This window comes from Cetorhinus maximus, chromosome 19 (genome assembly GCF_964194155.1).
Source record: "Cetorhinus maximus chromosome 19, sCetMax3.hap1.1, whole genome shotgun sequence".
NCBI classification, from domain to species: domain Eukaryota; kingdom Metazoa; phylum Chordata; class Chondrichthyes; order Lamniformes; family Cetorhinidae; genus Cetorhinus; species Cetorhinus maximus.
In genome coordinates this window covers 77959594-77986934 of record NC_135897.1, presented here as the reverse complement: position 1 = coordinate 77986934, position 27341 = coordinate 77959594, and the positions used below count along the sequence as shown (strand labels likewise).

General features: G+C 42.6%; 1 protein-coding gene across 1 annotated transcript in view; it reads left to right on the top strand.

Annotated features, from left to right (window-relative positions):
- Positions 1-27341, top strand: part of LOC144693957 (sodium/hydrogen exchanger 9-like) — a 364072-nt gene that overhangs the window by 154390 nt on the left and 182341 nt on the right. Inside the window, exon 9 of the mRNA XM_078564226.1 lies at positions 5369-5457. Within this exon, the coding sequence (XP_078420352.1) occupies positions 5369-5457 (89 nt within the window). The remainder of the gene's footprint in view (positions 1-5368; positions 5458-27341) is intronic.

Below are 27341 nucleotides of genomic sequence, written 5' to 3'. Positions count from 1 at the left end.
ATCTTGTTAGCAAGGTTTAAAGAATGGAGTGCCATGGATTGATTTTTAAGAGCTTCTCTTAAAGCAATGAGATCTGAGACTGCTAGGTGTACAGGAGCCCTGAATACAGGGAATCTGGCCCAGTTTCTAAGTCTAGTTACAGTAAATAAGTGACAAATAGAAGCGTTCCATGATATGGGTACAGTCTGATACGGGTGAAACATCATCTGGTACGGACCGATCTATTTATAAATGAATGCATGACACACATTCAGGATTTTCTTGGGAAAGTTGGACATATCCCCGGTCAAAGATTTTATAGAATCCTAGCACGGTGCAGCACAGAAGTAGGCTATTCAGCCCATTATATCTGTGCATCTCTGCAAAAGCAACTTAACTCGTTCCACTCACCATTTTCCTTATAGCCCTGTAAATTCTATCTCTTCAGATAATTGTCCAATTCTCTTTTGAAAGCCACAATTTAATTTTCCTTCATCATTCTTTGAGGCAGTGAATTCCAGATCCTAACCACTCACTGCGTAAAGAAGTTTTCCCTCATGTCGTCATTGCTTCTTTTGCCAGTTGCCCTAAATGTGTGCCCTCTGATTCTTGATCTTCCTGCCAATGCAAACTTCTCCTATCTACACTGTCTAGACCCCTCATAATATTGAACACCTCTATCAAATCTCTTCTCAACCTTCTCTCCTCCAAGGAGAACAGCGCCAATATCTCCGATCTATCCATATAACTGAAGTTCCTCATCCCTGGATCCATTCTTGTCATTCTTTTCTGTACCTTTTCTAATGCCTTCACATCCTTCCTAAAGTATGATGCCCAAAACTGGACACACTACTCCAGTTGAGGCCAAATCAGTGTTTTATACTGTTTTATAATAACTTCCTTGCTTTTGTACTCTATTGTCCCTATATATAAAGTGCAATATCCTGTACGCTTTATTCAACACATACTCAACCTGCCCTGCCACCTTCAATGGTTTGTGCACATATACCGCCCAGGTCCCTCTGCTCCTGCACCCCCTTTGCAATGGTACCCTTTATTTTATATTTTCCACATTTTCCCTCCATCTCCTCATTTTTCCTACCAAAATGAATCACTTCTCTGTAGTTAATTTCTTCTGCAATTTGAAATTGTGCCCTGTATACCCAAGTCTAGGCCATTAATCTATCTTAGGAAAAGCAGGGATTTTAACACTGACCCCTGGGGGATCTCGCAATACCTTCCTCCAGCCCACTGAACACCCGTTCACCACTATCTCTGTTTACTGTCCCTCTGCCAATTTTGGACCCTTTAATTCCATGCGCTCTAAACTTTGCTAACAGGCTTATTATGTGGCACTGTATCAAATGCCTTTTATAAGTCCGTGTACACTAATTACTTCAACAGTGTTACCCTCATCAACCCCCTCGGTTACCCCGTCAAAAAACTCAAGCAAGTTAGTGAAGCAGACCCTGGATCAGAGTAGTGTGAAGCAGGTCAGGAGCAGCGTGAAGCAGACCAAGAGCTGGCAGAGAAGTGGAAAAATTATACAGGGCAGAATTTTGTCCTTGGCGTGCGGGCTCGGTGAGGGGGTCGGGAAACTGACCGCCGCCTGCGATCGGGCCCGGAAGGCAATTCCATGCTGGCAGGCCAGTTAAGGCGTGAAAGGTGAGCGGCAGCTCTGAGCGCCGCCTGTGTGGGCCGGGAGGAGTAGTGCGAGCTAGGCGAGCGTGACCTTCGCGCATGCACGTGAGTGCGCACTACACAATCTCCCTGAGGCATCTCTCTGCCTCAGGGAGATGAAGATATATGAAAAATATAATTAAAAAAAATAAAAATGCAATGAAATATGTCCCCGCTCATGTGACTCTGCCACATGAGCAGGGACGTGTCATTAATGAAAAGAATAAAGCTTTTATTCGATTTTTATTTGCTTTTGGGAACCTCATCCCGCCCGTGGATGAGGTTTCCAAAAAAGTGCAAAGGCCACTTGGCCTTTTCGCCTGCCTGCCCACCGTAAGTTTGGACGGGCAGCGAAAAATTTATTTTACTTAACTTTTTAATGGCCTAAAAGGCCTTTCAGTTGTCAGTGGGCGCACTGCCGACTCCTGCGCACGCCTGCTGGCTGAAATATCGCGCGAGTGCACGATTATGTCGGGGGACGCCCACCGGCCTGCCTGCCCATCCACTGAGCTAAAAGTTTTACCCATAGTTATAATGGGGGGATTTAGTTATCCTAATGTTGCTTTCCTGTAATGTGTATCTGTGTTGGTCTGCGTGAGAGAGAGCGAGAAAAAGAGTAAGTGAAGGAAAATAACATGGAAGGATTGGTCTTGAGCTTTAGGAAGGCCTCCAGCTTTACACTGGCCCACTGCATCTTTTTTTCAGATCCCTGTAGATCAAGCATGGCCGACTTGCAATAAATGAAGGGTGTAAAATGAGGCACACTCCTGTTTAGGTCTGCTCTCTCCTTTTAAGCACAATTTTTACTCTACAAAAATAGTAGTAGTGTTGAGACATTGCATGTTTGAAGAGCATATGGGGCGGTGGCCAAAAGCCACACTGCATACAAAGTTACGAATTAGGGGCAGGAGTAGGCTCTTGGCCCCTTGAGCCTGCTCTGCCATTCAATAAGATCATGTTGAGCTTATGCATGAATCAATGAATATGTTTTGCTTTGTGATCTCAACGATCTTGCAGAGATGATGTGTGCCCTGCTGAAGAATGTGCATGCATAGAAAGCTTGGAGAGAGTAATTGCAAACTCATATGCAGTGCAACAGAGGATAAGAGGAAACTCTTTGGGATATGCATAATCTGATTCTTGGTGGTGTTAAACACTGGCTGGTCTTACCTTGGCATACTTCCTGAGGCTATTAAATTTCTTTCTTATCTGCTTCCCCACCCTCTATATGTTTGAATAGCATCTACTTTGGCAATCACCTGCCAAACAGATTGTATATTCCTTTGGGGCATATGCAGTGGGATCATAAGGTTACTTCTACTTTGCTGCACTGATTCCATTTGCACCTCCAAAGCTGCATATGAAAATGAGGATACTCTGTGCCTTTGTTCAGTCACATTTCACACTCTGCCCAGCATTGACGAAGCAACCCCGTAACATAACAGCTGCAGCTGTGTGCTATTCCCAAGCTCTGGTTGGCAGGCATAATCTGAGCTGGGCGATTGCCATGAATAGTTAATGATGCCAGCTATGGAAAATACCGCAATGTCAGCTCATCACATTGCTGTTCACTACTCTGTGGTCTCACGCTGGAAGCAGGAGACACAATAGTTTACGTGTGAGGATAATTAGTATCACTGCGGTGAAGGTATTCTATTTGTGAGGCAGAACAATCTATGAATGTAGCAGTGTTTCTGAGGAAATTCTCAATTGTTTTGTTGTTTTTAATTGGTCCCTTTTGCTACATGTCTCCTTAATATTAAAAAAATGTTTCAATATTTTTTAAATAGATTTTTATGCTTTTTACGATGAGGAATGACAGGTACTGGAACATTTTGTGTACTTGCTGGTATTTGTAAAATAACATCAAAAGCAGATAGCAAATGATGTCACAATTACTCGCAAATTGAAATCCTTATGGTGGGACTAACTCAAAATAAAATCTACTTAGAGTATACACAAGATGCCCGATTATCACCGCCATGTTCTCGAGGGCAATTAGGGATGGGCAACAAACGCTGGTCTAGCCAGTGATGTCCAGATCCTGTGGAAAAAATTAAAAAGAAACCTACGGCAGTGTGCTAAGAAAAGGTCCACGCTGTAGAGAAATGGTATGGGTGTAAGAGTGTCACCATGGGTGATGATTTAAGTTATGATGATGCCATTTAATCTATCAGTTCAACAGTATAAATGGTGTATCACTGGGGTATCACTGTTGGGTTTTTCCAGCAAATTTCTGCAAAGCAATACACAGTGATATAGTGACCTTCTATGACTAAGTATGAGAACTTTTCTCAAGTCCAACACTCCCTGTCATAAAATGTTGGAAATACTCAGCAGGTCTGGCACTGTGGAGAGAGAAACCAAATTAACCTTTCAGGCCAATGATATTTCGTCTGTTCAGGCGTAAGGTCACCGACCTGAAACCTTAACTCTCTTTTTCTCCCTCTTTCCAGACCTGCTGAGTATTTCCAGTAATTTCTGTTTTTGGTTAAGATTTTCAGCAACTATGGTATTTTGCCTTTGTCTCCCTCATGAAGTTCCAGTTCTTATACAAAGGAAGGTGAAAATCACCCAAAAGACTTGTGGGATACTTGGTTAATTGGAATTTTCAAGACTGAGGTCGATAGATTTTGGTTCGATAAAGGAGCAAGGGTGGACACGTGGAATTTAAGTTTAGCTGAGCCATAGTCAAATAGAATGGTGAACAGGTTCACGGGTCTGACTTGCCCTATTCCGTGTTTTTCCGAGTGACAGCAGGTAATATGTAAAGGAGATTACCTAAAATCACCCTCCAGGAAATGTTATAGACTGCTTTCATGATGCAAATAAAATGGGTAATGTGTTTAATTTTTCAGTTCATTTGTTAAAGACTCTCATGAAGGATTGACCTTCCTAGCACTGCCTCCTTATTTATCCATCTTATAGCATGTCTCCTTAATATTAAAAAAAAATGTTCTGGTATTTTTTTTAAATGGACTTTTATTCTTTTTAAGATTAGAAATGACAGTACAGGAACGTTTTGTGTACTCGCTAACAGTTGTAAAATTGAAACCCTGATGGTGGGGCTAACTCCAAAAAGTCTACTTTTACAGAGTGTACGCAAAATGCCCCAATTATCACCAAAACCTTGGCATGTAGTGTGTGTGAGCACAATGTGATCCATAAGAAACTAAAGCTAAGCTTATTGGCATTTGTCAAGCACCAATTCCCACACTGTCGTGTTCTAGTTTCAGGGATGCAAGGCTGATGGTGGCACCATTGTGAGTTTATGATTTGTACCAGGCAACTGCTGTTTCTGTGACAGAATTTTTAAGTACGTGAATTAAATTGGCTCAGTTAAAGCTCTGGCAGTCAGCAAAGCAGCTGACGAAACTGTCTGCAGCTGCATCCAACCGATTCAGGCACAGACAACAGTTGGCGATTGTACGTGGGTACAGTCAGAGATAATAATGACTGCTCCTGGTTAAAGCTGCAAACATTAGCCAACATCCAGTAGGCAGTATTGTTCAAGAATAACTATCCAAAGGAATTCCACATTCAATGTAAAGCCCATTTATTAGGATGGGGCCCCAAACTGATGCTTCTTCCATAAGAGGTCCTGATGACAGACTACCCTGTCTATTGGTTAACATTGAAAGCCAAATATTTTGGAGTCACGAGAGAAAATACTTCACTAATGGAAGGCACTGTTTATTTCCCATTGTAGGAATTGTTGCTGTTCTCTTCTGTGGAATCACTCAAGCTCACTACACCTACAATAATCTTTCAGATGAAGCAAAGATAAGGACAAAGCAGGTAGGAAATTGCAACAACAACTTGCATATACATAGGGCAGAATTTTGCCCTTGGTGGGCGGGTGGGCCCCACGGCTCGGCGGTGGGCGGACAGCCAACCCCTGACCGAAATGGGGCCCGCTGCCATTTTGAGTGGTCGGGCCAATTAAGGCGGCCTGCCCGACGGGAAGCGCTATGCGCTTCCTGTTCCGGGGGAGAGGGAATCCCCAGCTGTCAAAGTGTGCGCGAAAGAGTGCACTGCTCCCTGAGACGAAGTGCTGTCTCAGGGAGATTACTGACAGTCCAGAAAACTTTAAAAATAGAAAAATTAAAAAATTATTAACACGTCCCCCTCATGTGACAACGTCACACGAGATGGGACATGTTAATAAATATCACATAAAATGTATTAAAGTTTTTTAAAACTTACATGAAACCTCATCCCGCCACTGGATGAGGTTTCATGTATTATCAGAAGCCCACCGGGGCTCCTGGCCTGCCCGCCAGCCTTAAACTTGGACGGGCAGGTCTTTAATTATCTTAATTACTCTGTCAATGGCCTCAATTGGCCATTGGCAGGTCGGCGGGCGGACAGCTGATTTCGCTGTCCGCCCACCTTCCTAAAAATTTAAAGGGACCGGGATGACATCGGGGGCTCCTCCCGAGATCATCCCCCATCATGTTCCTGTCGGCAAGCGGGCCCCGCCCCCAAATTGCCGATGTGAAAATTCAGGCCATAGTGTCTTTAGTGTAGTGAATCGTCCCATGGCATTTTGCAAGCTGTAAAGCGCAATTTGGCATTGAGCCACAAAGTCAATAATCGGAAGTCAAAGATCTAGAGGGGAGATGAGGATTTCCTTTTCGTTAAAGAATGGTCAGAATCTAGACTCGCCTTCCTGATAAGGTGATGGAAGCTGATTCTATAAATAAGTTTGCTAAAGGTGGTTAGACAGGTACTTGAGAAATGCACTGGGTGACAGGTAAAAAGCAGAAATGTAGGACTAAACGTGACTACTCTTTCAAACAGCCAGCACAGGCAGTATGGGCTGAATGGCCACTTCCTGTGATGCAGGTTCCTTTAATTCTATCATATGCAAGAGTTAGGCTGTCCTAGTTTAGTGAAAATGGCCTGTTCTTTTACTGACACCAGTGATGCAAGATAGGCCTGATCCCTTGTGCTTCCTGTTGCCGCAAGAGCAATGGTGAGAGGAAGCAGCAGCACTGAGGAGGGAAACACTAAGCAAATGGATAGCGGGCAAGATTGTAGTGCATTGATGAGATTACAGTCTTGAAGTCACAATCTATTTTAGAAATAAACTGTGGAGCGAGGTGGGGGCATTTCTGTCTTGGATTTATCTTTTCAATACATTTGTGTTTTTTAACTGATGAACCAGAGTCCTACCCACGCATCCTGCAAGTTCAGATTGCAGATTTCCAGGCTGTAATGCATTTTATGTAATGACTTCATTTGGATCCTTTTAGGCCAATGTACATGGTTGCCATAGCAACAGGTCAGATTTATATTGTTACAGGAAATAAAATCAATTGATTACTGAAAAGAATTCCAAACCACAGTGATATTTCCACCTTCCACTAAAAGCCTTTCAGATTGGTGTTGAATTTGTGTTTTTCACTTGCATCCACTTCTAGGTCACTTGTCACAAATTCATTTAACTTTGGGCCTTTAGACTTGTCAGAGGGAAGATTTCCAGCCTGTTTATCTGAGCATAGCCACAAGGGAGAGGGAACAGTGGTCCAAGTCTTTCGATCAGGAGCGGAACCCCTATATCTGACCCTGACCAGACGTAATAATACCCACTTAACTACCTCTGATTTTTCTGGGCAATCTTCTGATGGATGATCCTCCCAAACTGACTCAGTGCAGAAAACCTCGGAAACATCAGCCAATGGAATCCACGCAGAAGCCACACTCCCTTTTTATGGCACGAGCAGCCATACTCTGCTAAGAGTTCAAATGTCCCAAAGCTTGTTGAAAGCTATGGAGAGAAGGTAAGTGGGTAAGGAGGTAGGGTGGGTGAGGTAAGACGGTAGGGTGGGTGTAGTAAGGGGCTAAGGCGGTAGGGTGGATGAGTAGGTAGTGGGTAAGAGGGTAGGGTGGGTGAAGGGATAGGTGGGTGAGCTAAATGGATAATGGGTAGGGTGGGTAAAGTAAGTGGGTAAGGGATAGAGTGGCAGCTCAGTAGGGTGGTGAGATCAGTTGGAGAGGAGTCGGGGATCCAGGTGATGAGGTTGAGCCAGTGGGTGGGAAGGGATCAAGGGGCAGTTGGGCGGTGAGGCCTAGTTCAGCCAATGGAGGGGTGGGGGGTTGATGTAGGTAGTTGTGTGGGTCAGGGTTAATTGATGGGGAGTCAGGGGAGGAGGTCAGTTTTATTGCTACCCAGGACTTAGGCTAAGATTTTTCTGTCTAACATTTCCTGGGTAACTATCCAGGTAAGTAAGTCAGAGCTGTCTGAAGCCTCTGACTTTAACTGAGAGTTAGAGACTTTTTTTTGGAGGGCACCAGGGAGCAGGGGAATTTCCCATTGGAAGTTCAAACTTCCCAGGCAATTTCCTTGGAGTCAGTGCATCAGGACTTTGTAGCTTGTGAGGTACGTCTGGTCTCTGACTATCCAGGGACCGGAAGATCTGGGCCAATGTTTTATAACTGCCATCTCTACTGCACTTCTCAGCAGCCCCTGGACTACGGTGAGACCCACCAAAGCTTTATTCCGTTGGGTCTCAACATTAAAATGGAACTGTACCCCAACAATTGGTCCTTCTTGGCATTTATTGGGAATCCCTACTCGACCGTGAGAAGGTGGTGGTGGTCCTTCGTGCTGCTGTCCAGACATTTCTGGTGATGAAAATGAAAGACACACATCGAGGCAACACCAGCTGCACTAAGTAGTTGACAGCATTAACTTCCTCTTCTTGTTCATTCCTGCAAGAGGCAAAATGCTGTCTAATCAGGCAGAATTAGACAGCGTGCTGTCTGGTTTCAAGGGAGCTAATGCACAAGATTGTTTCACATCTATTGCAATCATTTTGATTTTTCCTTTGGGATAAATCAGTGGAATTATAATGCTGTTTTGTTTCTACAAGTCGGCTTTCCTTTGGTTCAGCTGAAATGCCTCATAATTCACTTCTTACGGTGGAGATCTCAGGTATTTATCAGATATCACTGTGTCACTGACATCTAGAATAATAGTTCATCCATTATGTCTGTAAAAGGGCAACAGAGATCAGCTCTTCGGGGGGTTCCCAACCCTCTTGAATAAGCTCTGGTGGTCCTCGCCCAAAGTGGAAATTTTCACTCGAGCTCTGGAATGAATTTGAGCCTTGGTCGCCAGGGCAAATCACTGAGCCACTCAGCCTCTGGAGCGGATTCATTAATTGGAACCACGAGTGCATTTTACATTTTAAAACCACTTCTACAGTATCACCTCCTACTTGTGTACTATGGAAATTGCTCCATTTAACGTTGTGAGCCAGATTCTGCAATAGGTTGTTTCACTTAATGTGAGTGTGTATTTTAAGGTTGCAGCTTCTGGTATTGCAATATGAGGTAACATATTTCCCAGTAGCTGGGGGAAGATCTGTATGCCTTTACTTTCAACACTTTTTTTATGTTGATATTGTCCTTTGAGTCAGCAGAGCCACTGAAGTGACAGCTGAAACCACCTCGCTCAGTAGCGTGCGTCATTTCCAACAGCAGCGCCGCCTCATTTACTCCACAGTTTTAAAACTGGTAATGTCATTGCAGCTCCAAGTACATTTGTGCCCCCACACCTGCTCCCCATCCCGCCCACTTCCCCTAAGTCATTCCAGCTTCTTTGAAATTGCTGATAGTTTTGCCTCTGAGGGTCTCTCCATAAGGCTAAGTGAACACCTCCAGAAGCAAATTGGAAGAAGTGCATTTTATCTGCAGTGATTCCCAGCATGTGATCAGAGAGTCAGAGCATCTGCAATGCTAATGAAATGAATGAGCGAGCAAAAAGATTTACATCCCTGTAGATAGAGGTCTTAGTATTTCAACTGTGTGCGTGCTCATTCTGCTCTCTCTCCTTTTCACAATCGGTAACGCCTGTTCCCCAAACTGTGTCACTGACATCCACGGTCAGTGCTCCATCTGGTGAATTGCTCAAACACTTGACATGCACAGGGAAATTGTCAATCACAGTGATGTCTGACGTAAAGGTTTCCTGTTTTCCCCCTTATGATAGTTCTTGGACCCCAGGAACTACAAGAACAAAATACATACGGCACAGAGCTTGGCTAAACCTCAGTTTCGTTTGTTTATTTGACATACAAGTTCCCTCTCCAGTACAAATCCTCCTGCAACTTGTCCGGAATTTACACAAAATCCACAACATAAACCCCCTATACAAGGCTGACTGAAACTTACATGAAATATCATAGTTCGTACCCTTCCACGATTTGACTTCAACTTGCAAAATTGCCCCAGTACAAATCCCTCTATGATTTAGCTGGAACTTACAATCACTCACACAGTTGGTCATTACCAGTGTCGATCGTAGGTCTGGATCTACAGATGACCAATCTCCGTCCTCCTCCTTGTGACTGCAGTAACCACACTCTGATGTCGTCCTCCTTTTATGTTGATTCATGTCACAATGTCACAAACACATCTCCTGTTGCTATCGCGCTGAATTGTCTGGTGGCTAACATCGTTCTATATCTTTAGTTTATTCCACACCTTGATCTAGACGGGACTAGACAGATATAATCAGTTCTCATGTTTCCATAACCCTGCCCTAGTGAGGGATCCCTGGCTTCTGGTTTGAAAGATGTGTGAATGTTCCTTCCCTTCCAAGCGGGGGCTAATGGCCATTTGTTTATGATAATATTACTCAATTAAGAAATTGAGAATACTACGTCCTATGCCATGGTTTGTGATAATGCCTCTTCCAATCTCTTAATTGCATAGAGTTTCAGCTGGCTGACCCTTCTGCAATGTTTCAATTAACCCCTTCATACCTGTATAGCTTACCTCTGTTTGTTGTGTTTAGGGTTTTGCTATATATAGTTTACAGTTCAAGGTCATGTCCTTGCTTTTGGGGTTTATACCTTATGATTTTACAGTTCGGGGAGGTCATGTCCTTCACTGGGAAATAATCAAATTCAGCAGATACAAACCAATGATAGCAGCCACTTTTTAATCATTGGACCATAATTTGCTAGCAAAGTAACAGCAAGGCTAATTGTGTGTGCTATTAATTTATGTGAAAATACTACAACTTCAGAGTCTTGTTCAGACCCTTTTCTTGTTTCATCTCTTCCCAGCTAAAAAGCCTCCTTCCAAACTTCATCTCTCAAACTTTGCCTTCAGTTACTGCTTTCTCCTATGCTTGCTTGGATGTGTCCCTGTTGTGAAATGCCTTGAGATATTTTGCTATTTTGAAGGTTGTGTGAGAATATTTTCCATCTTGCATTAATTTTATTTTAAAGATTTACACCCCTGTAGATAGAGGTCTTAATATTTCAACTGTGTGTGTGCTCATTCTGCTCTCTCTCCTTTTCACAATCGGTAACGCCTGTTCCCCAAACTGTGTCACTGACATCCACGGTCAGTGCTCCATCTGGTGAATTGCTCAAACGCTTGACATGCACAGGGAAATTGTCAATCACAGTGATGTCTGGTGTAAAGGTTTCCCGTTCCCCTTACAATAGTTCTTGGAACCCAGGAACTACAAGAACAAAATACATACGGCATAGCGTTTGCCTAAACCTCAGTTTCGTTCGTTTATTTGACACACAAGTAACATCCGCGAATGGAGAAAAATATACCTATGACCCCCTTGAACTAGGCAGCAGCACTAGGAGATTGTACAACAGATACAGAAACACCTGAAATCACTTTACTTTGTACCTATAACAGGTGTCTTTTTCTTCAGAATTTAATATCTTACATAGCTTTAAAAATTCTGTTTAATTGTGGCCCTCCCTGTAAATATACAAACTTACCTTATAAAGATAAAGTCTTTATCAACTTTAAGTTTTTGGCTTTGCTTGACAAGCATTTAACTTCATTAAAATTTTGCCTTAACAGCTATTTCCTTTCAATAGAAGTGTATCATCATTCACAGCAATTATTCCTCTCGGTCTTTATTGCAAGAGGATTTGAGTACATGAGTAAAGAAGTCTTGCTTCAAGTGTATTCGAGTCTTGGTGAGACCACACCTGGAGTATTGTGTATAGTTTCGGTATGCCATAGAAGGAGTTTAACGGAGGTTCACCAGACTGATCCCTGGTATAAGGGTGGCAGGATTTTCCAATGAGGAGAGATTAAGGACACTGGCCCTGTATTCTCTAGAATTTAGAAGAATAAGAAGTGATCTCATTAAAACGTACAACATTCTTACAGGGGCTCGACATGCAAAAAAGATGTTTTCCCTGGTTGGGGGTGTCTAGAACCAGGGGACACAGTCTCAGAATAAAAGGTAGGCCATTTAGGACTGATGTGAGAAGGAATTTCTTCATGCAGAAGGTGGTGAGTCTTTGGAATTCTGTACCCCTGAGGGCTGTGGAGGCACAGTCATTGAATATGTTCAAGACAGAGATTGATAGATTTCTAGATATTAAAGATAACTAGGGATATGGGGATAGTGCGCGAAAATAGGATCGAAGTAGATCAGCTATGATCTAGTTGAATGGCGGAGAAGGCTCGAGGGGCCGAATTGCCGACTCCTTCTATATCCTATATGTTGCTAACACAGCTGGAGGAAGGCAGCAGGTAGGGATCAGCCTTTCTGACAGTCAACCATTAGTTCTGCCAGAGCCAGGCTCTTCAGTTACACTGACTTAAGCAGCTGAAGGATGGTGTTTGTTAACTGGACTGTATTGTGTTTTTACCCTGCCTTGCAAGATCATCAGCTTTCCTATCAAGAGAACAGTGCATGTGTAGCAAAGCCCATGTACTACAGAACAATAATTTCGCCAACAGTTTAAATAATTGGAATCACTGTTCTCCCCACCCACCCTCTGACCACCATATATCTCTCCTGAAGATGCTGACTCCTAATGGGGTGCAGAGTCACTGGTGTATGAAGACTGCAAGTTGCTCCCTTGCCCAAATGCAATGGACACTGAATGTTGCCAGATCATTGGACAGCTGAAACTGGTTCTCTTTTCCCTCAATATCCACATTGCTGCATGGATTGCTGTTAAGCTATTACAAATATGAACTCTGCCTCATTTCCCTCACCTCTTTATGCCTGGTGCATTGTGTCACCCCTTCCATTTGATGAAAATGAGCCAACATCACAGGTTCAGAAAATGCTAGAAAAACTCGGCAGGCCTAACAGCATCTGTGGAGAGGGAAACAGAGTGAACGTTTCAAGTCCATATGACTCTTCAGAGCTAAAGAGAAGTAAAAATGTGATGAAATTTATACTGTTTAAAGGAGCTGGAGCAGGTGAAGCTGGATTGAAGACCAGTGGTGGTGGCGGCAAAGGAGAGATTGCCAAAATATGTCATTAGCAAAAGGACAAAGTGGGCGTTAATGATAGTGGTACTTACTGAAGGAGGCGCTGATAGTGGCATTAAGGTCAGAAGGCAGAATGTGATAATAGCAGGACAAGGGTAAGTACTCTGAAAAGAACAACATGAACAAGTGACAGATGGCACTTTGTGGGGCTGTGGTGGAGAGAGGGGACACTGGTGGGGGAAAAGCTTGAAACTAGGGAAAAACAATGACTAAATGAATAAAAATGAAAATAAATAAAGGTAAAAATAAGTGGATAAAAAATAAAAAATAATTTTGAAATAAAGAATAAAAAAGGGGTGAGGATAGAGGAGAGAGTTCATGGTCTGAAGTTGTTGAACTCAATGTTAAGTCCGGAAGGCTGTGAAGTGCCTAATTGGAAGATGTTCCAATGTTTCTCCAGTTTGCGTTGGTCTTCATTGGAACATTGCAGCAGGCCAAGGATGGACATGTGGGCATGAGAGCAGGATGGTATCTTGAAATGGCAAGCGACAAGAAGGTCTGGGTCATGCTTGTGGACAGACTGAAGGTGTTCCGCAAAGCAGTCACCTAGTCTGTGTTTGGCTTCTCCAATATAGGGGAGACCGCATTTGGAGCAGCGAATGCAGTAAACCAAATTGAAGGAGGTGCAAGTGAAGCATTGCTTCACCTGAAAGGAGTGTTTGAGCCCTTAGACGGTGAGGAGGGAGAAGGTAAAGAGGCAGGTTCTGCGATTGCATGGTAGGGTGCTGTTGGAGGGGGATGAGGTGTTGGGGGTGATAGAGGAGTGGACCAGGGTGTCCCAGAGGGAACGATCCTTACGGAATGCCAACAGGGGGAGTGAGGGGAAGATGTGTTTGATGGTGGGATCATGCTGGAGTTGGCGGAAATGGCGTGACCCCAAACTATGAACCACCGAATATCAAATCATTGTTTTCAGGACTGTAACTGACCTCATCTCCTCTGGAAATCTTCCCTCCACAGCTTCCAACCTCATAGTCTCCCAATCCTGGACAGCCCGCTTCTACCACCTCCCCAAAATCCACAAACAGGACTATGCCAGTAGACCGATTGTGTCAGCCTGTTCCTCCCCCACGGAGCTCATTTCTTCCTATTTTGACTGCATTCTCCCTCCCTTGTCCAGTCTCTTCCCACCTACATCATGATTCCTCTGATGCCTGACATCTTATCAACAATTTCCAGTTCCCTGGCCCTAACTGCTGCCTCTTCACCATGGACATCCAATCCCTTTGCACCTCCATCCCCCACCAGGATGGTCTGAGGGCTCTCTGCTTCTTCCTTGAACAGAGGCCCAAACAATCCCCACCAGTCTCCTCCATCTGGCGGAACTTGTTTTCTCACTGAACAATTTCTCCTTAAACTTGTCTCACTTACCCCAAATGAATCATGTGGCTATGGGTACCTGCATGGGCCCCAGTTATGCCTGTCTCTTTATGGGGTATGTGGAACATTCCTTGTTCCAGTCCTACTCGGGCCCCATCCCACAACTCTTTTATCAGTACATCGATGACTGTCTCGGTGCATCTTCATCTCTCGTCTGGACCTGGAAAAATTTATCAATTTTGCTTCCAATTTCTATCCCTCTATCACCTTCACATGGTCCATCTCCGAGACTTCCCTTCCCTTCCTTGACCCTTCTGCCTCTATTTCTGGTGATGGACTGTCCACCAATATTCATTACAAGCCAACCGATTCCCACAGCTACCTCGACTACAGCTCCTCACATCCTGCTTCCTTTAAGAATTCCATCCCATTCTCCTAGTTCCTCCACCTCCGTTGCATCTGTTCTGATGATTCCACTTTCCAAAACGGCACTTCTGACATGTCTTCTTTCTTCCTTAACCGAGGTTTCCCACCACTGTAGTTGACAGGGCCCTCAGTCGTGTCTGACCCATCTCCCATGTCTCTGCCCTCACACCTTCCCCTCCCTCCCAGAACCATGATAGAGTCCCCCTTGTCCTCACTTTTCACCCCACCTCCGCATTCAAAGGATCATCCTCCACCATTTCTGCCAACTCCAACATGATGCCATCACCCTGGGACACCCTGATCCATTCCTCCATCACTCCCAACACCTCATCCCCCTCTCACGGCACCTTCCCATGCAATTGCAGAAGGTGCTACACCTCTACCCCTTTACGTCCTCCCTTCTCTCCGTCCAAAGGCCCAAACACTCTTTTCAGGTGAAATAATGCTTCACTTGCACCTCCTTCAATTTGGTTTACTGCATTCACTGCTCCCAATGCGGTCTCCTCTACATTGGAGAGACCAAACACAGACTGGGTGACCGCTTTGCAGAACACCTCTGGTCTGTTCACAAGCATGACCCAGACCTTCCTGTCGCTTGCCAATTCAACACACCATCCTGCTCTCATGCCCACATGTCCGTCGTTTGCCTGCTGCAATGTTCTGGTGAAGCCCAAGGAAGGAAGAGCACCTCATCTTCCGATTAGGCACTTTACAGCCTTAACATTGAGTTCAACAACTTCAGACCATGAACTCTCTCCTCTATCCTCACCCCCTTTTTATCCTTTTTTTTCAAAATTTGTTTTTTTTTTATTTTTTATCCACTTATTTTTACTTCAATTTATTTTCATTTGTATTCATTTATTCATTGTTTTATCCCCACCTTTTATTCTATTTTCAATCTTTTTTTCCCCACCACTGTCCCCTCTCTCCACCCCACCCCCACAAGGGCCATCTGTCACTTGTTCCCGTTCTTTTCAGAGTGCTTACCCTTGTCCTGCTATTATCACATTCTGTTTTCTTACCTTAATGCTATTATTAGCACCTCCTTTAGCCCTCACCACTACCATTAACACCTGCTTTGTCCTTTTGTTCATGACATCTTTGTCAATCTCTCCTTTGCCCCCACCTATCGCTGGCCTTCTATTCAGCTTCATATGCTGCACCCACCTTAAACAGTATAAATTTCATCACATTTTTACTTCTCTTTACCTATGAAGAAGGATCATAAGGACTTGAAACGTTAACTCAGTTTCTCTCTCCACAGATGCTGTTAGACTTGCTGAGATTTTCCAGCATTTTCTGTTTTTGTTTCAGATTTCCAGCATCCACAGTATTTTGCTCTTAACATCACAGGTTGTTGTTTGGACACTCAATCTTTCGAGTTTGTATGGCTCAGTTACCCAGGCGCGCTGTAACTATTCTTTAAATATAATTCTTCTGGTCTGTACGATTGGTAGTGCAATGACGTTGTCACAAATGGAAAGAGGCATCCTTTATATCTTTTTAGCAAAATCGTATTTTTGTGCAAAGAATTTGTAAAACTCAAAGAATTTGAGTTGGAAAGGAGGGAGTTCTCCGAGGTATTGTTAATTGCGAGGTACTCTTGTTTATCTTTTCAAACTTTTTCACTTCCCATCGGGTTCGTTCACTATGAAGGCTGTCTTAATGGAGAGGCTGATTCTTTTTACCCTGAAGGATGGTTTTTTTCCCCCAATGTTTGGGTTCATTTCACATCTTCCTGTCTAGTGCTCAGCCTTGAGCATATTGGGTATGCAGATTGAAAATGATGCACTGTAGTATTTGTCTTGGGCTCAAACGAAGTCAGGCATGGGTAGGTGGAGTGTAAGGATAAGAGTTAACTCAGTCAGAAATGTAGGTCACAGTCAACAAACAAATGGTGGCACTAGGACTGAAAGAAAGACTAGACAGAGCATAATATATCTTTAAGGAGGCAGAACCAGGAATGAAAGGAGAGGAATCTGAACCAGAAAGAAAATTATTTCAGCTTGAGGGAGGATAATTTTAGCTGAAAAGACGCCTGGGCAGGTTGGAGCCAGCATAATCAGGCCAAAGGGAGTGAAATTTTGGGTCAGAATGAATCAATTCATGACTGGAGGGAGAAATATCAAGATCAGAGAATTTAAGGTGGAATGGATTTTGAGAGAATTTCATGAGGACTGCAGAGAGTGTAAATTAAAATCAACCATTCAGAATCAAATCCACAGGAAAAGAAAGACTTGCATTTCTCTGACACCTTGTCACGTTTTTCAGAAATGCCTAAAGCATTTAATGTCAAAGTTATTGTTAAACAAGACAAATGCAATAGCCACTGTTTGTTGTCTGTAGAATCTTGTGTGCAGTGAGATGAATAACAGTCAATCTGCATTTGGTGGCAATAGGTTAAGGGAGGAATGTTAGATATAATAATGGGAATACGTCCTTCTGTGAATAGTGCCATGGGATGTCTACCTGCCTAGTGAAACAGGCAAACAGGTTGGTTTAACCTTTTGTTCAAGGGACAGCACTAGCAACAAGACAGCACTTCCTTAGCTCTGTGCTGAAGTATCAGCTCAGATCTTGTAATGCGATTTGACCCCATAACCCTCTGATTTAGTATTTTTAGTATGATTTAGTGTGCGCACTGCCAACTTAGCTAGGATACATCTGCTAAAGGGAGCAACATCAGAGCTGGAGGGTATAGAATCAGAGCTGGAGGGAGTATGATTTTAAAAGTGGGACATGGAAGAAATAACGGTCTGAGGCAGAAAAATCACCATCTAAGTTCTCTTACAGTCTGCTTGTTCTCCTGAACTGCAGTGCATTACCCTGAGGAGAAAGGGAAAATACTGAAAATTATTCTTAACTTGTCAAATGATACAAGGAGAAAGAGATTTCCCAACTGTGGTAGACTTCAGCCTGTGCTCGCATAGAATTACCTGTGTCTTAGCAAATTTAACAGTGTTGACCTTTACATAATGAGAACAGATTTGGGAACTAGAATCCCCTTTTCACAGAACTGTGTGTTAATTGAGTTTCTCAAGATCTGTATAAAAATCAGTACGTTTTGATGTGCTTTTAAGCATCCTATCAGTTAGTATTTATTGTGACTCAGACGGGGGATTTTCACTAATGCAGACATACCTTTTAACTTTTTGTTTTTACCTTATTCGTTTCCTGCCTCCATTCTAACACTTTAACAGAGGAAGGGTGAATTATTATTGTGTCATTACTACAGTGCCCCAGCATCTATTCCATCCCTGTCAGAGTGGAAGGATTGTTAGAAAGCCTGACAGCACTGCCCAATCAGTCAATCTATCAGAAAGATTTTCAATGGAATTTCTTCCTCCTCTGGAACCTTAGAGACCAAGAGCAATTTGGAAGTGGCCAGGGACAGAAGCTGTTCTCAAAAGATTTGCAACTTGCACTTGCTAAATATTGCCCCAATTTCAACATTCCCCTCCTCTAAAATCTTTAAGTTCATCGTTGTCATCCATCTTTGTTACTATCTTTCAGACTGGTCTGATAATGCACATTGAAGGTAAAGTGGATTGTTCTTTATCTGAGGCAAGCTACCTCCCAGATTACTGTGATAACATTCAGTTCAAAGGACAGGTGCACTTACCTGTGGATGACATGTGAGAACCGTCTAGAGAGCACCCAAATCTTCATACTCTCTTATCCACCCCTTTTTCAATTCTAGCTTCAACTTTTCCAATCTCCACTCCACATAAATTCTAAATTCAGATAAGAAAGACTTGCATTTATTTAGCATTTTTCACGACCTCGGGATGTCTCAATGAGATACTTATGAAGTGTGCTCATTGTTGTAATGCAGGAAACATGACAGCCACTTTGTACAAAGCAAGGTCCCAAAAAACAGCAATGTATTAATGATCTGATAATATGTTGATTTGAGGGATACACATTGACTAGGATCCCAGGGATAACTCCACTGCTCTTATTCAAAATAGTGCCATGGGATCTTTTATGTTCACCCGTGAGAGTAGACAGGTCTTGGTTCAATGCCTCATCTGAAAGACAGTACCTCCAACAGTGCAGAACTCCCTTAATGCAACACTGGCGCTCCACCTCCACCACTTAAAATTACATCCTATCTTGGACTTATTAGAGTGCAAACATTGCAGTCGTTCAGCTGTGTATTAACTGTCAGGTTGTGCCAATCTTACTTTATTTTCATCCACACTTTGTTACATTCTTAACGGATTCGTAAATCTTAACCCTTGAATTGGCAATCTCACATAATTCAGTTGCAAATTGTCCGCATGCAAGAAACCAAGGGAGGATCACAAGTATTTTGAGATTCTGTTGGTACTATGAGTTTATTTTTAAAAATAATTTCATTTCACTTGGAGTTTTGTTTCCTCTGCTAACCTGTTTCAGGAAAGCAATTGCATTGAAATAGAATGCAAAGAAATTTTACACCCACATTAACCAATGCTTAGCAGGGGAAGAAAAATTAAATCCCCTAGTGTGACTCACAAATGACTTCAAACTGAGCACGGGTTCCAGCATCAAAAGATCAGCTGCACAGGGCTTATTGCATTGGATCTGCCCATTCAACAAATATCATTCCCAATAGGATCATAATTTTAGCATTGGTTTGCACTTTTCTTCAAGGTGCTTTCAAAATTCTAAATTGAGGATTGTTTGAATTGCAGAGGCTTTTTGCAGCGGAGTTTATGTGTGATGATGTAGGTAGCTATTGTTTTGTGTAAGCCAAAGTACTGTAGCCATAGTAACAAAGTGAAAATGTGTTGTATGTAAGGTGCTGAGTTAAAATGAGCTACAGAGGCCATTAATACAACCGTTTAAATTAATCTATTTTGCATGCCCATGTAAGGCAATAATGTTGGAAAATATTGCTCCCAATACAGGTTACCCAACATTACAATACAAATTATTGGGTTAATTCTATTAATATCAATTCACTAATGGTACTGCTGTACTGACTGATGGTGAGAGCTGTTATTAACACACTGTTCAGCAGGTGGTCCATGTTAAACAAAAAGGGTTTGATTTTCTCATTTCTGAACAATATGAGCACATCCTGCAAGGAAGTAATGAAGGTCAGATATGAATAGATGGAGGGGACAAGTATTGGTTAGTGCTGAACAAATGTATATTTTGTGGAATACAGGTCAATTTTAAAGGTACCACGAGAGATGAGAGTTTATGTGGGGGTGGAAAGGGTAAGAACATATGGGTTTAGGGCTGTACTTGGCTTTAAGTTCCATATATCTACTGAAGCTGCAAACTTTGTTGTTTATCACCCGTTGTTTTTATCACTGTTGTATTTTATCTCGTGGGTAAATTTTTACAACAAATGCAGGAGAAAATCAACTATTGACCCAACATTTCTGGGCCTTGATGAAATGAATAATGGGCATATAGAAAATGCCACAGCATCGCAATCAGGACAGATGAGCCAGATGTTTGGGTGGTACCCAGTTCTGTCATGATCTCCACCCCATTTTCTGGTGCTGGCAAATTCTGCGAGTGAGGGGCAATGAAGCTGTTATGAAATTCCTGCCCATTCCCCCCACCCCCCGCTCCTTTAGCCAAGGACGTAGAAATGCAGAAATGCTGTGTTCCCTCTGTGCAAATAACCCTGACCCTGGGTTTTAGGGAAGGGTTAAGCCTGCAGCAGATTGCAAGCTGGGAGTTCCATCTCACGTAGCTCCACCAGTGCAGCGGGGCCCCGAGAAATTTTGGACCCTCAGTGTTTCCCTTCAATGGATTCTATGCTCTACTGTCCTGAGAAAGTAAATCATTTAAAAAAGAAAGACTTGTATTTCTATAGCACCTTTCATGACCTGAGGATGTCCCTAAGTGCTTTACAGCCAATGAAGTACTTTTAAAGTGCAGTCATTGTTGTAATATAGGTAAAGGAACCATTACCTAATAAGCAAAAAACACAAGAATGGCACAATTTGGGAATAAAATGACTGTCTTCCAAATTTTTTTTCTCAGCATTGCTCATTGTGAATGTTGTTTTGAGTTATATATCTCATTACTGTTCGGCTAGGGATTCAGTGTTTGTAATGTTCAAGGTAGATTTTAATCATAAAGAGACAAAATAATTGGAAAAAAAATAGTATATAATATCTCACATTTGTGCACAAAATATACCCCTCACAATTTTATAATGAAATCCTGTCTACTTCCTTGCATCTGGAGATCCATATTAGGAATTAGTCAACTAAAACATGTAGCATAAGATTAAATTTAAAAGTGATCACCAACAGGATAATGCAACACTTTGAGAAATGTGCCTTCCATATTTGTCTTAACTGGGCATATATTTTTCTTCGACCCATTTCACCCCAAATGTGATTTTTCCCAAATCTGTCAGTCTCAGTTGTCCCAGTACAACGTTCCCAAACCAAGAGGAAATGTAGACAATCTGCTTCCAAGGCCTAGATTTAACTCCAGATGAGTTTGGAACAGATCCGGGCTGTTTTAACTTGCACAACACATTAGAATTTCGCCACCAGGTTTCTTGCTGAATTTGCTACTCAGGGAGAAATTTCCAGCATCTCAGCCCAAGAGTTTTGTAAAGCCGGAACCTCGTAAAAGGGGGTTTCTATTCCTTTGTGGCTTCTTGCATTTCCCAGGTGCTGGAAGCAGAATTTTCTCGAAATTGTTGCAGGCAAGCCCGCAGGTTCTCAGAAGCCTCCCTGGAGGTGTTTGTGAAAGAGGCGAAGACACGGGAGAAAATCTTGTTCCTCACCAGTGGCTGGAGAATTGCCAAATGGAGGTGGGGGCAAGATCTACCCACCTGATCATGGAAAGCGAGTTCAGAGGGCACCATCTCTAGGCCATGCTACTCTCAACCCTGTCACCTGCTTTGCTCTAACAGTCCCATGTTTAGTTCTTCTGATAAGTAGTCACGATTCTTTCATTCTCCGAGCGGCCTATGTTCCACTTGTATTTGACCCACCATGGCATATCAAAAGCTAATTGCAAGGGATAGTGTTTCGTAACGTGCCTAATGACCCCTGTCAAGAATCCATGCTGCAGTATTCAGCTGACTGGGTATCAAGGTTTGTGGTAGTATTCTGCATGCGGCACAACCTGAGGGGATAGTAATGATCACCACCGATTGAGCTGAGGAGTAGGAGCACGAGGAAAAGGATGAGGAAGTTCAAAAGAAAATGGGTAAAGAGGAAGGGAATGAAATGTAAACCACTCCTTGCAGCCAGAGAGCTACCTGGTCACATTATTCATGAACAATATCAATAATCTCAACCAGATTCACCAACAATACACATTCTCCTTTATCACGGATCATCGCATCCACCCCCTTTCTGACAACGAAGGAATAAAAAAAACTACCAGAAAATGCAGATTCAAGTCCAATTTTAAACATTAATTTTAAACATTAAATTACACAAATAAAATTAAACCAGCCACCTATATGCATCCGCTTAGTGACTGTCTTTCTTTTGCCTCTGCCTACCCCAGGGCTTCTGAGATATTTCCTGAGGCTGCTGACCTTCAGTTTAGGAGACTGCAGATAACCTTGGAGGGTTAACTTTGAGTATCTCCAGACCGAGAATGCCTAGGTTCAAGCTGCACCATCTTGGACTTGGTTGTAGCCTGGGCTGGCTGGCTGACAGGCAACATCAGAGTACTGGTGGAGTGGTAGAGGTGGCAGAAAAATTACCCTGAAAGAGGAAAGCAGGTTCCTGTCACTCTCCCAGGCTGAAACCTCAGCAATCCTGGAGATTTGTTGTAAAACAGAACAATGGACTGTTATGATGCCCTGGTAGCCTCTTTGAACGGTATTCAAAGCCAGGATGGGAGCAGTTTACAATTTCCCCACAGCAAAGTTGTGACATGGGTTATTAGACACTGCTCCCTGGTGGGTTCCAAGGGTGTTCTGGTGGAGGTGCTCCATGCTGGCTCCTAGCGTTGCGCAAAGCCGTGTGCTCAGCTGGACATGGGCTCCCCTTTTCACCTTGTGTGCAGCCTTTTTGGCAGGCTTTCCAGTGCACCAAGCATTTGGTTGTGTACACCCTGCCACCTTTTTCTGTACCCTGGGCCATCAAATTCCTCACATTTGCAGCATGTGTGACCTCACCTTCTAGCAAGCTGGCACCACCTCCTCCCCTCTGGCTCTTCAACACATGGGCATGCTTTTCAGTGTCAAACCCAACAAGAGGAATTTTGAAAGTCGATTAACAGAATGCAGGGCGTGGTAACTGGAGGCCAGACCACTGATGGTAGAGATAGAAGAGGAGGATGCTCATGTAGTCCACACTCCAAAGAGATGAGTGTATGAGTTGAGGTGTTTGTGAGAGTGGAGGAATTTTTTAGACAATTGCAATTATTGCAAAGATGTTTGCTTCAACCAATCATTATTTTTCATATCCAGGAGTTGTTTGCAAAGAATACAGAAAATTGTTGTTTTTATGAAGTAGACCCACAGATAAAAGCCTCAGTGAGCATAATTTTATGTATCTGGGGCTTCAGTGTTTGTGGGAGAGGAGAGGAGAAGATCCTCAACTCTCCTGACAGTCACTTTTCTTAACTCAGTTCTTTAGCCTGCATTCTCTAAGTATTTCAGGTTTATGCAGCAAAAAACAAATTGAAAACGTTTTAAACACATCTGCTTGGGTTGTGCAGTAAGGTACCTTAGGGACATTTAAGACATCCTCAGCTTTGATTTGCTGGTCTGGAAGTGCATTCAGTGACTAACCCTGTATATGTGTGAATACAATTACGCTTAGTTTCACTTTTGTGGGTCTTTTATAATAGGTGTCAAGAGCCTGATTTAAACACATTGGTTCCCTAAGAGCCATACTAGCTAGTCACTTATCTCTTCCTTTGAATAGTGTTGTAACATATGATTCCTTCATTCTTAATAATTCCTATGTACAACCAGCGATTTTACCCATAATCAGTGCAACAATGCCAGTGCTTTAGATTTCTTGTATGTCAAGTGAGTAGAATTCCTTTTGATAAAAAGTGTTGGATATTTAAAGAGAGACCCATCTTCACAATGGCGAGGATTTTCAGCTCAGCGTGCGGGCGCACGCCCAACACGCACAAGGGTGAAATAATGCGCGATGAGCATCCCGACGTCATCGCAAACTCGCGCAATATTTTGGTCGGCGGGTGTGCGCAGGAGTTGGCAGCGCCCCCGCCGACAATTAAGAGGCTGTTAAGCTCATTAATTAATTAAATAGAATTTTTCCCTGCCCATCCAACCAGGCGGGATGAGGTTTCGACCAGTGATTTAAAAAAAAACTTTTAAAACTAATTTTTAACATGTCTGTGCTCATGTGACAGAGTCACATGAGCAAGGACATGTTTTCCTTATTTTTCAATTCTTTACTTGTAATGTTAAAAATCTTACAGCTGTGTGCCCTCAGGGAGCTTTCACTGAACGCACACTTCAGTGCTCGTGCTCGGCTAAATGCAAACTGAGTGAGCGCTTTGCGGGAACCTTCGTTCAGTCACTTGCCATTTCAACACACCATCTTGCTCTCATGCCCATATGTCTGTTCTTGGTCTGCTGCAACATTCCAGTAAAGCCCAATGCAAATTGGAGGAATAGCATCTCATATTCTGATTAGGCACTTTACAGCCTTCCAGACTTAACTTTGAGTTCAACAGCTTCAGACCATGCACTCTCCTCCATCTTTACCCCTTTTTAAAATCCATTTTTAAAAATTTATATTTTAATCTATCCTTCCCTGTGGGTCTGGAGTCACATGTAGGCCAGATTTCCTTCCCTAATGGACATTAGTGAACCAGATGGGTTTTTGTGACAATCGGCAATGATTTCACAGATTTTCCAGATTTTTTTTTATACTGAATTCAAATTCTGCCATCTGCCGTGGTGAGATTTGAACCTGGGTCCCCATAGTATTACCCCTAGGTCTCTGGATTACCGGTCCAATGACAATACCACTATGCCACTGCCTCTCTAACCGTTGTTCTCTCTAACCTTTTGAGCAGCTTTAGAAATTCACGATATTTTAAGGACACATTCAGTGGACACTGACTGTAGCAGTTCTCTTTTAATGTACAAGTTCCAATTTTAATGAGCCTGTGCAGCTTCACGGTAAAGGTCACTTGCATAATTAAGATGGCTTCTCTGTAGGTGCACAAAATGAAAAATCTGTGGGAAGGTGTGCGCAAAGATGCAAAAGCTTTTTATGAATAGGGAAAGGATACTGAATCTGTCACAATCTCTTGCATGCATTGTGATTGCTATTCAGTCCAGCACACCATGCATTCTCGACTGCTTCAATATGTCAATGCTCTGAGGTGCTTAATTGTACTGAATAGTATTCAAAGGGCATCCTACTTGTCTTGATTCATAATGGTTTCAATGCAGCATTTATAACATACAAAGGAATTACACTTTCCTGTAATTCGTGATTAGAAATGACTAGAGATTAAAAACCAGATCCTGATTTCAATATTCCTTCAAGTTCTACATTATAAAAATCAATGTTTCTTAAAGTGCCAATCAAAACAATCGATATTCCTTTTAGTCCTATGTTGTGCGGTATCATTTGATGTTACAGTGTAAGACATTACATTGCAGAGAAAATTCACTATGTTTTTATGTTATAAACAGAAGCTGGTATTCACACTGAACTCTAAGACAATAATCCACCTTTGATTTCAGATGTATTTGAGTTTCACTCTAACACCACGTGGATTCATCAGAAGGCATTTTATTTCCTTTGTGAACAGGAATGAACAATGGTGCATTACATTTTTGACAGTGCAGTGTCCAATTGGAGGGGAAGACTCAAAATCAGCACTTTATAAAAAAAATACCAAATTAACAACAAGAACTTCATTAACCTTCATGTTCTGTGTTGGTGTTTAAACAACGTGCACTCATAACAATTTCAGGATGGGAGAAGAAACTGATTGTGTTAGGGCGCTGAATTGACTTTAGTGTATATTTATTTACTCAATGTTCTTCAGTTTTTCTCTGCTGGCATTTTAACAGGGTTATAGTCAAGCTTTTTAAGTACCACTTTGACTTCAGTAAACCCATGTGAAGTGAGCTGTGCTTATCAAAAACTGAATGTTTTGAATTACCTTATTTAGCAATGAGGCTGCAATTTGAAATTCATGTTGTGTTCTCACTACATCTCCTGACTCAGAGAACAGGAAGGACCACACTTGGTATCCAATTAGTACAGCCTAAATCTACTTGGGAAGGACTTGCATTTACATAATGCCTTTCACAACCCCTAGAATCATAAGTCAAACTTATTTACACATTAGGCATTCATAGACATAATACTATTAAATAATGCAGCACAATATCTGTATATAAAAGACCTGGAACGAGTTCACAAGAGAAATTATCCACTTCAGGCTTAACCCTTTCTTCAGGTAAAGCAAATGATCCTATCAGATATTACTTAAGTTGCCTGTACAGCGATATACACAGCATCCAAAAAAAATGGGGGAACTGGAGGCAATCTTTAGTAAAGTTGATCGAGGAATAAATATTCACCGAGGTGCCTTGGTAATTCCCCTGCTCCTCTTTGAAATAGTGTCAAGGGATTTTTTACATCCACCTGAGTGCGCAGATGGAGCCTTTGTTTAGCATCTCATCCAAAAGACAGTAGCTGCAACAGTGCAGCACTTCCTCAGCACTGTACAGCCTCGATCTTTGTGCTCAAGTCTCTGGACTGGGGCTTGACACGCAAGAGCTTCTGACTAAGAGGCATAAGTAGGCTATCACCTGACACTGGCAAAAAGCCCCTAAATAAACAAACTGATTTCGGAACTGCATTCTCAACAGATATCCAGACTGAATACATAAAAGCAATAGGAAAATATTAAACATTTACACTTGGCTATCATACTAGGTTACCCTTTCAATAGTATGAAATGTACTCTACCTTTTTATCCATCAGATGAGTTTTTAAAAGTTCAGCTAAAGGCTTTTCCATATTTACAATGTTGATCTTCTACTTGACAGTTTGCCAAATGGCAGAAGTAACAATCTAAACAAACACATTGTTTAAGGAGCAGTTACATTTTCCAATCACAGCGCTGTCGCAACTCGCCTTACTGAACACAGTTACAATTAATGCTACAGCATTTTGTGATGAACTGCAAAGGAGGCAAAAAGGCAAAACTTGCCTTTTAAATGCTTTCTGCCTCCAATCCATTATTCACGCCTCCATGCAGCTAGTATAAAAGCTGCGAACTGCTGAAGTCCGGCTGCTTACCTAGGGTGGGCTGTCAGTAAGCCCCCAGCGCCGTCATTAGCCTGCTTCACAGGAGCGGCCGGATTCCAGGGCTGCTGCCTCCCCCACCCTTATGAAAATGGCCAAAGGTGCAAACAGAGGCGGGACCTCCAGCCGTACTGCTAGACAGTAATTTTTTTTTAAGTCCCGCCTCCATTTAGTCCCAGTTAGAACCATGAAAATCCAGCCCCTTGAGCTCCACAGCTATTAATTAAGGAAAGCCATCAACCAAGTTAGGCAGCCTTAAAAATCAGAGTCTAATTTTCCTCGTTCATTGTTGTGCTGTTGCTTGTTGGAATGCCTTTGTGAATTCAGTCAAGGAAACAATGGATCATATTTACCGAGCTTCCTGTAGTGCTTCATTACAGTGAGATAGCGCACTGTGGACACTGGAGT